At 48.2% G+C, this 13,154-nt stretch overlaps 1 protein-coding gene across 6 annotated transcripts in view; it reads left to right on the top strand.

Annotated features, from left to right (window-relative positions):
- Positions 1 to 304: 304 nt before the first annotated feature.
- Positions 305 to 13,154, top strand: part of mib1 (MIB E3 ubiquitin protein ligase 1) — a 56,528-nt gene continuing 43,678 nt past the window's right edge. For 4 of the 6 annotated variants that reach the window (XM_049010140.1, XM_049010139.1, XM_049010141.1 and 1 more), the window contains exons 1-6: positions 305 to 1,801; positions 4,601 to 4,772; positions 8,502 to 8,631; positions 9,492 to 9,596; positions 10,211 to 10,277; positions 11,018 to 11,222. In XM_049010140.1, coding sequence (XP_048866097.1) covers positions 1,573 to 1,801; positions 4,601 to 4,772; positions 8,502 to 8,631; positions 9,492 to 9,596; positions 10,211 to 10,277; positions 11,018 to 11,222 — 908 coding nt within the window. In that variant the 5' untranslated portion in view covers positions 305 to 1,572. The remainder of the gene's footprint in view (positions 1,802 to 4,600; positions 4,773 to 8,501; positions 8,632 to 9,491; positions 9,597 to 10,210; positions 10,278 to 11,017; positions 11,223 to 13,154) is intronic. The other 2 variants (XM_049010136.1, XM_049010137.1) reach the window with 2 other exon arrangements.

The raw sequence follows: 13,154 nt of genomic DNA, 5'->3' as shown, positions 1-13,154 counted from the left end.
TCTCATATCACTATTAAGTGAAATATATTCTACATACGTACACAAATTATATTGTGTCTATATAATTACCTGTAAATAATTACACATGCTTCGCCATGTTTTCTTTATTTATCAAGACCTAGACTTTATTTTTTTCTTGTAAATATTTCTCTATTGTGTATTCATTTCGAAACGCTTGGTTTCAGATTGATGTTAGCGCTCCGAAAATCAACGCACGCGGCCGGCTAGGCTAACCTAACCGGCTAACCGTATATAGCGGCGCCCCAATGCACGTCCAGTTTTTGCGTCGCCCGTTACGTCGGACGACGTACGCCTCTCGCTCTCGCGCAGCCTCGTCCTCCTCCTCTTCCTCTTCCTCCGCCTGCCGCTCGGGCTGAGTGACAATAATAGCGACGCGTCCGTCTGGAGTTTCGTGTCAACGGCGGGGGGCACTTTTCGGAAGGGTAGCCGGTCCGTGGCGACTTGGGTGTGAGCGGCCGTAACCCGGCGAGCGTGTAAATGAAGCAGAAATAAGAAAACCTCGCGTCGCTAAAGAGAAACTCGGCTTTTGCAGGGAGCTCTAGGGGGGGAAAGGCTCGGTTCCGATGCTGAATTCTGTGGAAAAGCGACATCAATACAAAGATCCTATTACGTACTGGGCCGGTAAGAAAAATTGTGGGTGTGTTTTTATTTTTTACCCAAAAGAAAATAAGCGAATAAACGACATTTTAAAAAAGAAAATCCGGGTGATATAGACTTGCACCCGTAACGCCGCCTTTAAAAATAACGATTTGTAGCGGGGAAAGTTTGTAGCCGAAAAAAATGCAGACTTTGTTTAGTGCTGGGCGTCAGCCTACTGACCGCTTTAGAACCGGACCCCCGCCTGTTTAAAGGGACGATCCGCCGAAAAAAAACAATCCGAATCGTGCAGTCAAACTTGGATCCATCTGTTGAGTGTTTTTAACTCAATGTGCGAGATCCCGACGGAGATCTCTTGGAAGGCTGCTGCGCCCTTAATTATGTGTCTATCGGCTCCTCTTGCGTGTTGGGTTAAGTGGGCGCCACTCGTTTACATATAATTGTCAACAGAACGGGGCGATTTCGTGCACCTTCTTATTATTCATATATTGATCTGAATTGTATTTGGATATATATTTTTTAAAAAGATTGCTTTAATTAAGTCGCAGAATTTCCTTCCCTTCCCTCGACACAGGTCTCTCTCTGTCTAGCCGGACTGCGCAGATCCGACAGGGATTTCTTTTGTGTCCCGTCAACAGCTAGGTGCCTACGGATTTTCTCGACCCCCTTTTCCACCAAAGACTGATAAACGTGCCATTGTCCCCGTAACCCTTGTGGATTACCGATCGATCTGCCATATTTCTGGATCTTCACAACTTTTCACCCGAGTGAAGATTTTTAAAGCTGTTCTCGGACTATCCAGACGACGAAGGCGCTGTGCAGGCGGTGTTACGGATCTTCTCCACCTGCACAACTGCTAGCTGAGCATCTACCGCTGCTTGTCTGGCTCCACAGGGCGAAGAGCGGCATCATACCCCGATTAAGCTGGTTTTACCGCCGCGCACTGGCCCGTAAATGACCACCGGCAGAAATAATCGCATCATGATGGAAGGTGTAGGAGCAAGAGTGGTCAGGGGCCCGGACTGGAAATGGGGGAAGCAGGACGGGGGAGAGGGCCACGTTGGCACGGTGCGGAGCTTCGAGAGTCCGGAGGAGGTGGTGGTAGTGTGGGACAACGGCACAGCGGCCAACTACCGCTGCTCCGGCGCCTACGACGTGCGGATCTACGATAGCGCACCGACCGGTGGGTAAAATCCCCGACACCGTGCTACCGATTAAGTCGTCAATTTAAGATCCACCGGATCCGATCTTATTTTATGATTTAAAGTACTTTGCGCAAGGTAGTTACATAAAGTAAACGGCGAGGAAAGTTTCAAGTCACTCTCTGTGGCCTGAAATCCAGTCGAATGTCGAAAATACAACTTACGGCTGGAAGAACTGAAACGAACACAAGGGAACATGTCTGGCCGCGACGAACAAAACTTAGGCAGATGTTGAAATGAAATATCTATGCATGTTCAGGTGAAACGATTCTATTTGCGTTAGACATTTCTGAGTGTAGGCTACGTTCTTGTAATAAACAGCAGTAATTTTTGATGAAGTTATTATTGTAATATTAATGTATGTTTTTGCCGTTTTGATGATTGAAGGACATCACATTTTTAGTTTTTGATGCAACATCCCAAATTTATCACCCCACCATCGGCAGATAGGCCTCATTATCTCAAATTTTCTTTAAATGCAGAGTAAAATCAGGCTAAAGCACTTTGTTGGTACAAAATAGAAAAGATTGTCTATTCTTGAATAAACACGATCACTTTAAGAATAATGTGATGTCAGTGATGCACCTTTGAAATGATCTTTGTTTTCCTAAGCTGTCAGTTTTGCATTATTTGTTCCTATAATAAAACACACACTGATGTTTTTTTTTTCTCACCAATGTTAATGTGTTTATTTTTTGTGTGGTAAGTTTTAGTACCGCATTAGTCGGCATCAGAGATTTCCCCTAACAGAAGCATTCATTTGGTTTTGCTTTTATTTCTGCTGATATTTAGGCAAAATCCAAGTATCCTTCCACCCTCTTCGGTGCACTGGTGTACAAGATGCCAAGGGTGTTGTTTCAGAGGCAGACAAAGTGCTGTTTTGCTAGTTTCTGTGCCAGATGCTGGTTCGCTCTGACCGCAGTGTCACTGGTTGATTAAACCACTTCCTCCCACTATGCCCGCTGTGGCTCTTTTGGCTCTTGCGCTAGCACGTTCCTCTCCTCTCTGACGTGATTGTTTTTAATCTCTTCTCTCCTTCCTGCATCTGAAGTCTCTGCCTGGGGATGAAATTAGTCTCTGCCTGGGGGCTCTGTAGTCCGCTAGTAGTGGCTGCGATTTGGTCACCCGTTATGAGGCATTCCAACATAACGATGACGGTGTCTCTCTTCAGGAAAGCACCCACCTTCCTTGTGTGTATTGCCTGAAGAGAATTGCCTGCTCTGAAAACACTTCTGGCTCAAAATTCTTCTCGGTAATGGAGATTGAGACTAGGTCCGCTGTGCAATAGACGGGTGGCCTAGTCCTGTGCTAATGGCTAATCCCGAGCCAACAGGCAGAGACGCAACTTGGCCTCTTAGCATTGTAGAGCGCCTTGTATAGCGCCTTGTATAGTACTCCAATCACCTCGGGGTGCTTTTTCGACTCAACTTCTTGATCCTTACTTGCAGCCTCCCCCAATTCCTGCCTTCTCCTGCAGCTGTTCTTAGAAGAGTTCCAGTCTCTTACCACGGTCCTGAACAAATCCGGTGTAATATTTTTTTAGTTAATTTTTTTAACCTGGGTTCCTCCTTTCCTCAGTTGTCTTACCTATTGGCAATATTAACGCTGAGATTGGAAGTTTCGCAGATATGCTTTTATCGAAATTGTGGTGTTTTGCATGACTCGGCTGGTCGCTGCCTGTCATCCCTTTCACCTTGACACAGAATCCCCCTCGTCCATGCTGACGTTACTGTGGTGCTGGATTTTTGTGGCCTGGCCCTTTAAGGCGCGCCCTGCTCACCTGCTTCAGCTTGTCTTTACTCGTGCAAAAATGCGATGCTGTCAGCCTAGCCAACGGTGGCCCTTTGCTATCGTCTAAATTAAGTAACGCAGTGGTCGGTTTGTGCATTTTTGCTTCACTCCTCAGTTTCTGTCATATTTCTCCTGTCCAGATGTTTGAATCTCTCTCACCTCTGAAGTACAGATGCTCCTCTACTTACTAACTTTCAGACATAGGAACAAAGAGGACTGCAAGTCCAAATTGTGTTCCTTGGGCTCCTGTTTCCTGTCCGCGACATCATTTTTAATGTGTGCGACTAGTGCATAGAGTACATACTCCCAACATCTTTGCATTTGCGTGTATCCTTAAAATGATGTTAAATAACGACTTGCAAACATTTCAAGTTACGGATGGCCGTTCGCAGCGTAACTCGTTCATGAGTAGAGTAGTATTTGCACATTGCAAAGAAATGTTATGCTTCTCTGCTACTGTGTAATTAGCGAAAGGTACAGTAGTAGTTCTGCTTTGCCTAATATTCAACTCTCCCTGCCATTAAAGCAGCTGTTTTCACCCGCCGCTGAGCTTTTACTGCCAAAAGTGTAATGCGAGGGGCCAATTTTGGCCCAGAAAAGTACACATAAAAAATAAGTGGGTGCACACACACGAGATTTTCAGATTTTCTCTGGGCAGGTCCTGAATTCAAAAAGGCGGCTTGCAGCCTTTTTCCTCCCCCCCCCGGTGCAGGAAAAATGCAGACTGGCGCTTCTGGGGACTGGTAAATGCTGGACTAAATGTTTTGAAACAAGTGAAGGAGATAAGGACAGGGCCTAAAAATAGAGGTACATGGCAAATACCAGTCATGCTGGATCTATGAAAATTTCTGTTTCTTTCTCATTAGCTTCACTGTGTACCACCCGCCCGCCCCCCCTGGACCTCACCTCATGTTTTTTGATGGGCATGCAATGCTCTGACCCTTCTGCCTCCCCCACCCCCCTCCCCCACGACCCATTTCCCACCTCAGGTATCAAGCACGACGGGACCATGTGTGACACCTGCCGCCAGCAGCCAATCATCGGCATCCGCTGGAAGTGTGCAGAGTGCACCAACTACGACCTGTGCACCACCTGTTACCATGGGGACAAGCACCACCTTCGCCACAGGTTCTACCGCATCACAACGCCGGGAAGCGAGAGGTCAGTCTGATGCCCCCACCGCTCTGCTTCTGAGTCCGGCAGTGCCGTTATACGTTGGCACTGCCCTTAATCCTTTGTCGTTCTGGGTCACTGTGGAATCACGGATGTGTGTTAATCCCCTATCAGCTTGGAAAACAAGAATGCCCAGTACTCCAGGAGTGGTTATGACTGCCTGCAGGAACCACAGAGATGCTTTAGTAATTAAGACCGGAACCTATTTGGCTGTCTCTGTTTTTCCTGGTCCTGTTTTGTCTGTAGACCCGGTTTTGGGCTATAATGGCCACGCCTCGGTGTACTCGGATTAGGGGATTATGGGTTATGATGGGAGGCGTGTGACTGGGCTGGCGAGACGGGTCCCGCCCTCCCTGCGGCTGTGGAGAGGCCGGTCGCTGTCGCCAGGCAACATCCTGCCTGTGTCTGGTGGCCTCTAGCTGTTTGGCGGAGTGCGTAATTCCGTGGAGAAGAGGCCATTTCCTGCCCCAGTGCCGGTCGCATTGCGTAACAACGAGGCTGGCGCTCTGTCTTCTCTGAAGTGTAGCACCCCCCCCCCCCCCCCCGAGCCTGTATTATCTGAATCTCTCTGTGGGGGCAGTAGACTCAGGCGGATTGAACTGCGTGTGACTCCGGGGAGAGACTTGGTGGTCCTGGGCTTCTGTTAATTGGTGGGAAGAGGATGTATTTCAGAGTGCTTGGACTGGGGCTTTTCTGTAACTGTAGACATGAACCAGTAGACTGCGACAGAGCTGACTGTGTACTGTCCTTAGGACATTGCTGCAATTTCTTTACATGCTTAATCAGTATTTCATCATGGTCAGTGGTGGGTAGTTCAGTTCCAGGGAGTAAAAATCCAGACCAAGATTTTGCTTCAACCAACCCCTTGAGTAATCTGTGACTGACGCTTTTTATTTAAACTGGTTGGTTGTAACAAAATCTTGGTCTGGACCTGAATCACCCACCTCTGATCACGGTTCATATTAATACCAGTTTGAGTCTTGGATCTGATGATTCTAGTACAACAGCTGTGTTATCTGTGTGATGTGGATTCACTCAGATCTAGAGGCATCCTTTCAAAGGCCCTCCTCCAATGCTGCGTGTTCTCACTTGCTCGTTATGCCCTGCTGGGGTGTTTCTCCTGTGTGAACCTAAGCATGTTGGACACTGTGAAAATGGTCATTGTTATTGCTATTTCCTGTTTTGTCAATTGACCGAAAATAACTTTTTTTTTTTTTTTTTTTTTTTTTTTTTTGTAGTGTACTTTTTTTCCAGAGCTGTTGTGACAGAATGTGCATCAGGGACATGCTCAATATGAATCTGAGTGTGTTTAATAGTAAGGTTTGATTAATGTTGTTTATCGGCAAGAGTGATGGGACAGCAGTGATTTGGGAGTGAAAAGGGAGAGTGATAAACCTGGCTGTTAAGACTTTGAACAGAAGCGGAGAAGGACGCCGGTTACGGAATGCAGGCCTCACATTGGTGTTTATGCCGGACTTCCCGCACTGACCTGGACTTCTGCTGTTTACATGTAAATATAGAAGGATCCATCCGTCAGCTTTCTGTTTGCACAACACCGTTAATGCTACAGCGTAAGTGTGAAATCATCCATAGCCCTGTGGAAGCCTGGGCTGTCGTGGTGTTGAACTGCAAATCCCCCCTCCCTCGGCATAAAATAAAAAACCGACCCTCCCTGGTGACAATAGACCAGAGCAGCAGCTGGTCACCTCACGCCGGCTGTGGCCGTGGGTCTTTGTGGGCCGTGGGTCTTTGTGGGATGACAAAGAGCAGCCCACACGAGCCCCTGTATAATGGCCTCTGAGGGTATTTCATCGCCCAGTGTGCCTGCCTGGGGGCCGGGGGTATCAGAAGCAGACCCAGCTGCCCTGTTTGCCGCATGGGTTTCAGGGGGTTATGGAGGGAACAACAGCATAAGTTTTTTTTTTTTTTTTTTTTTTTTTTTCCCCGTGAATCATTTGTTCGGAAGTGTTACTCCAAGGAATCTCTCCAATAAATTTGAACTGCCCTGCTCCCTTCTGCGGAGTCCAGTGTTCAATGCAGTGTGTGTCCCTGTACCAGGAACTAGGTCTCTGCGGAATGTGAGCCTGAAAGCAGCGCAGGGTTTCGTTGTCTTGAACCTCCTCGCTTCTGGTGCTCCCCATGTACAGCTGCCTCGAACCTCCTCGCTTCTGGCGCTCCCCATGCACAGCTGCCTCGAACCTCCTCGCTTTTGGCGCTCCCCATGCACAGCTGCCTCGAACCTCCTCGCTTTTGGCGCTCCCCATGCACAGCTGCCTCGAACCTCCTCGCTTTTGGCGCTCCCCATGCACAGCTGCCTCGAACCTCCTCGCTTCTGGCGCTCCCCATGCACAGCTGCCTCGAACCTCCTCGCTTCTGGCGCTCCCCATGCACAGCTGCCTCGAACCTCCTCGCTTTTGGCGCTCCCCATGCACAGCTGCCTCGAACCTCCTCGCTTCTGGCTCTCCCCATTCACAGCTGCCTCGAACCTCCTCGCTTCTGGCTCTCCCCATGCACAGCTGCCTCGAACCTCCTCGCTTTTGGCGCTGCCCATGCACAGCTGCAGATGCTAGCGTAACTTTTGAGAAGCCGGCGTCCTTTCCATCGAAAAGTTCCGTTTCCCCGAGCTGCTGCCAGATACTCTTGGCTGGTTTCAAACTTTGTGGGAAATGGGTCGCCTTCCCTAGCAGATGTGTGGGAAATGCAGCAGAAGCTCTAGTGTGGTCCGTACACGCACTGGTCCGGGCAGAATCCCAAACTCGCTGTTCACCACTGTCATGAAATGCTCCTACTGCATTGCTATTTCCAACACCTTTTTATTATTACGGATAGATGAAATCCTGAAATACCCAGTGGGCCTGATTAATAATAGACTTTCCAAACGTTTCCTGTAAGATTCCCCTCTTGCCCAGTTCCCAGAGTATAGTGATGAAAGCGGTCTAAAGACATTATGGGTGAATTGGAAGTGGAATCTGGGCTGTATTCCACACATTCTGAAAAGGGCTTACTAGTTCCTCTGTCTGTCCGTCCAGGTTGCTTCATATTGCTCTCCTTGTCTGTGCCCATGTCTGTCACATAAATGCATGTTTAGGTGAATCATCTCTCCATGCCACCATTGAGAAATGTAGCCTTTGGCTCGGCAGCAGTTAATTTGGCAGCAGTTCCAGCTAGGGACTGTGATCCTTTGATCTCCTCTTTTAAGGTTTCGTACTATGATAGAAAATGGAGAAGGGGAGAGAGAGAGAGAGTAGCATCTCCGGAGTGGAGGAGATGGGCTTGGTTGACTGATGGAGAGGTTAGTCACTGAGGATCCACCTCCCAAATCACACGCTTCCATCAGTCATTGTTGTCATCCTTTCAATTCCAGTTGCTCTGTGATGTTGGCAATGGGTCAAGGCATAAATGCAATGAAACGGCCAAACTTGTCATGCTGTGCATGGATGTTCACACCTGGATGCAGATGTTTTTGAATGAAGAGGCAGACATTGCCATTGTTATCGACGCCTAGTCTGCAGTTTTATCCCAACCTGCATATATTTAATCTCTTTCTACAGCTGTATCTTGTACTGAGCCTGTCTTTGTAGACGCCATGCTCTTTGCTTTTGTTTGAAACTTTCTTGCCTATTGCTCATCCTTTATTTGGGAATCCGGAATGCCACTTTGGAAGATGGCGCTCTCTTGCTAAACCTGAATCCTTTTGGGGTTCCTGTGTTTCAACAGGGTTCTGCTGGAGTCCAGGCGGAAGTCCAAGAAGATCACAGCGCGAGGTATCTTCGCGGGAGGCCGCGTGGTGAGAGGTGTGGATTGGCAGTGGGAAGACCAAGATGGCGGCAATGGGAGAAGGGGCAAAGTAAGTGTGCCGTGGTGCGGGATGGCTGGCAGCGATGTGCTGTGCATAAACGCCACCCAGTCTTTCGCTGAACAAAGGCTACGATTTGATCCTTTGTCTCGTTTCATCCCTTGTGGTTTATGAACGTCAAGAAAGGCGTTTTTCAAGCTGCCCTGTTTTATCTGCATATTGTGTTGCTTGAAACTCGGTCAGCAGGGACACAATGGCTTGGAATGATTATTATCAGCATGTATGACTGGAGAGTCACATCACGTGTTTTTCAGTCAGTAGTCCTCTGCTGGTCTCGCTGGTTATGTAAAACCACAGGCTAGGTTTTGGCATGGCAACTGACATTTCCTTATTCCTGTCTATTGGAGTGTTTTGTAATCCAGCATCTTCAGTAGGAACTCATACCTGTGGTTGTAAACTGTCAAAGGCCACAAGTCTTGTGTTTTTTTTTTTTTTTTTTTTGGATGCTGGTGTAATATTTCTGTAAGTGATGATGTGCACAGAAATATTTTTGTATCATTTTTAAATATTAAATGGGAATCCGAATCCTTTTATTCACCGTACAAAAAAGTACAAAGACTTTTTCGTGGCAGTGGTGGCAAGAGGTATGCAATTAAATTAAAAGACAAAGTAGGAAAAGAAATGTGAAATAAACTTGTGTAAATAAATGTGGTGAAGGTGAGTCAGTCGTGTCGTTTGCTATGCATTGCACATTGGAAAAGGTGCACGGATTTCACAGCAGGGTAAATATCTGTATGAACGCTATGCTGAAGGCAGGAGATGTTTGCAGCTTCCTCCCTGAGCCCCCGAAATGGAAGTGCAGGCCTGGAGTGGTTTGTGTCAATATCTGAGCCCCCGCCTCTTCCGCACAGGTAACAGAGATCCAGGACTGGAGTGCTGCCAGCCCGCACAGCGCCGCATACGTCCTGTGGGACAATGGAGCAAAGAACCTCTACAGAGTGGGCTTCGAGGGCATGGTGAGGAGGCCCACGCCGGGGTGGGTGGGGGTGGGGTGGACCGCAGGCCTTTGTCTCTTGTGAAAGAGCAGACCTTTCTTGCCGGTGTGGGGCCCTTTGTGACCGCCTCGTGGAGAGAGTGTGCAAGCAGCTGGATGAGGCGGCCTGGGGAATCCAGGGCCTCCCGCGCATAACAAAGGACATCTGCTCTCAGCCTCCGCCACACAAAGGGGAAGCAGCCAAGGAGGTCGTAGGGGGCGGGGCACGGGCACGCGTGCTCCGCTCTGATTGGTGGATGAGAGAGCTGGCTTCTTTTGAAATGTGGCTATTCAGCGTGCTGCCGGAGGCTCTGATCGGGTATCTCCTGGCACGAGGGCATTGTTATTGGGTAGATGATTAACATGGCGGGTGTGAGCGCAGGGCACCGGTTATGCCACTGTGGGCCGTCGGACGAAAGCCGACGTTAGCCAGAGTTAACGAGCAGGAAGCCTGCGGCATCACCGCCGGCCTCCCCTCCAATCAGGGTGTCCCTGGGATGGGACAGGTGACCCTGCAGGTTTTTAATCTCCTGCACAGCCCATCTGATATGGGCCCCACACCTGTTCACACTTTGCCCTCTGTTTCTCCCTCCCCAGTCGGACTTGAAATGTGTTCAGGATGCCAAAGGGGGGACTTTTTACAGAGACCACTGCCCTGTTCTGGGTGAGTATAGGCACTGTCATCTGTCTCCAATGTCATGCATTTTAAAAGCGAATCTGTGCCCATAACGAAACCATTGTGGCGTTAGTGAGAGCAACTTTAGCTTGCTTCACTGGGATGCTCAGTGCAGTAGCACAGGTCAGCCACTAGAGGTCAGCTCCTGACAGCGGAAATGTTTAATTATCGTATTTTAGTGTGGATGTACGGTTTCACTGGAGGTTATACATAATATGTGTATTTAGCCAAGTATAGAACTTGATATTTAAAAGTCATTGAGCTTAAGGTAATTAAGTTAATGGTGTAAGTGGTGGGTTTGTTAGATGGGTGAGAATAAAGATTTTTTTGCCTCTATTGCACCATGTACTGCATCACTGACCCGAAACGCATTACTCGATATTTTAAAGAGGTCACAGTTATGCCTGAGGCATTATGGGAAGGTGTACACTTGCCTGGAACCATTTTTCAGTGTTTATTTCTGCCATTGGGCCGCAGCATGTTCCAGATGGGTATCGTTGAGCACCATTGAGCCCACGTCTCTGAGAAACATCAGACGTGAAGTTCTCCTCTGTCAGCCTACCATGTGCTCGTCATTAAAATACAGATATTCTGCCTTTTCTATGAGGGCTTCCTCCACCTGTGGGCCTCGGTAGCTCCTTCACCCCCGATTGTAAAAGGCTTCACTTCCATCGTCAGTCACGTTCACACACATTGACTGATGGGGGCCTTTGCTCTCACCCCACCAGGTGAGCAAAACGGTAACCGGAACCCAGGTGGGCTGCAGATCAGCGACCTAGTCAACATTGACCTGGACCTAGAGATCGTGCAGTCGCTGCAGCATGGCCACGGCGGCTGGACTGACGGCATGTTCGAGACCCTCACTACCACCGGCACCGTCTGCGGCATCGACGAGGACCACGACATCGTGGTGCAGTACCCAAGCGGAAACCGGTGAGACTTTCCCCTCTACTTGTGATTGACTGAGTGTGGTAATGAGGGCCTTGGTTTGCATTGTTCAGAAAAGTTCTGTAAAGGACACTGCGGTTTCTGTGCTCAGTTCGGCCCTCTGCTGGTGAGGAGTAGAATGACACCCCTCATGTTTATCCTTTGAAAAGAGGACAGTATGGAGCAGGTAAAGATGTCAATCAATCCCTTTCCCCAAGCGCATCTTACCTCCAATACTGAGAGTTTACGAACTTGCAACCTTGGTTACAAGACATTGGACCTTCTTGTCAAGGTTTAGCACGTAGACCTCACCAGAACCATTTAAGTAAACATTAACCCGCACCCGGCACTTCTGAGCAAGCACACGCACGTGTCCTCTGTTGACCTCTGGTCTCGCAGCTGGCGTGAGGTCGTCGTGCGGCCTCCATGCCGGCATTTCGGGGGCCGAGTCTGCCATGAGGTCGGCAGTGGGCTGCTGTTCCGCCAGCGCTCCTTTGAATTAGACCATCCATCAGCATCCCCTGGGGTCCACGCGGCAGCTGGCTTCAAAGCCACATGGACGTCTGCTGCCCGCCAACCACCCCCCCCTCTCGTTAGAGAAACTTTGCGCTAAAGTGTTACTTAAAGGACAGCCCCCCCCAGCCCCAAACAATGGGGGCGCGAAGGTCCCGCTGCCAGTCTGTCGTTCGCTCAGCGGGGTGCCTTTGTCCTGCAGAGGCCTGTCACTCTCTGTGGGCAGCCCCTCCAAGGCCAGCTGGTGCGGTGGTCTGCAGAGAAAGTACCGGAAGCTCCGCTTGCTTAACCCGAAGACCCCAGGCTGGGAACCAAACTTTGTGGCTTTTTTACTTCAGTCACTTCTGTAAGGTTCAGGTCTGGTGATGGAGCACCAGCTTTTACTTAACTTGTGGCAAGTCGGGAGCATCTTAAAAAAAAATATATCATTTTGGTAATATGAGTTAACCCTGGTTGCATCATCGGTGGTGGTGTTTCACTACTCAAGCCACGCATCTGCCCCCTGATGGCCATAAACGGTCATTGCACTAATTATGAAACACACACATTCCTTATTTAGGTGCTGAAGTAGTTAGCCAGCTATGATCTGACTACTCACTGGTTGTTTAAGAACCAGAGATCAGGAGAGCATAAAGAAAGTAGTTTTATATAATATACTAGAACAGCATGGTATTGAGAAAATTCTAGGTATTGCAATGTGACTTTGTTGTAATAAATTTCTCAAATTGGTTTAGGGGTCATTTTAAATGGCAAGGATTAAGATGGTTATGGTTGTTTTGGAGAACGCATGAGCGTTCATGCAAAAGCTGCAGAGGTAAACTTGAAACTGATTTTTCAACATATGCTAGATATTCCTGAAGAGGAATAATTTAAATAGCAAAACTTGATAATTTTTTCCCCTATGACAGAGTAAAAGTTAAATTCCCTGCACTATAATAAGAAAAAACCTGACTGGCAAGGTAATACCTGCACTGCACAACATGTGACGTTGGTGTTAATATCACACATCGGCCAGCCGTATAACGTACTTCAGCCATTGTTCGAATTCAGAACAAAATACCCTGCCTCACACTGTCATTCAGTGCTCGTACAGTTTTTTTTTTTACGCCACTAGAAAACCAACACCTTGAAGTACTGTAGTTTTGGTGCTCTCTTGAAGTACCAAAAGTAAGATAGCTGGTGTGGTTGAAAAGCACCCTTTAAAGAGAATGCAGAATTATTGGATTCTTGAATCTCTGGGGAAAAGTAGGAGCGCTTGTTTTGATCCAGCTGATGTAATCCAGTGCAGAGGAAGCGTTGTAATTTCGAAATGAGATTTGCAGTTTTTTGTGGTTAATGGTGCAGCCCTACCCCAAAGTGACTTTTTGAGTGGGACTTCAGAAAGGACTAACCACCCCAATGTATCTTACCGTGTCCGTGGGCCTC

Source organism: Brienomyrus brachyistius, chromosome 4 (assembly GCF_023856365.1).
Source record: "Brienomyrus brachyistius isolate T26 chromosome 4, BBRACH_0.4, whole genome shotgun sequence".
NCBI classification, from domain to species: domain Eukaryota; kingdom Metazoa; phylum Chordata; class Actinopteri; order Osteoglossiformes; family Mormyridae; genus Brienomyrus; species Brienomyrus brachyistius.
This window is presented reverse-complemented; position numbering and strand designations above follow the sequence as displayed.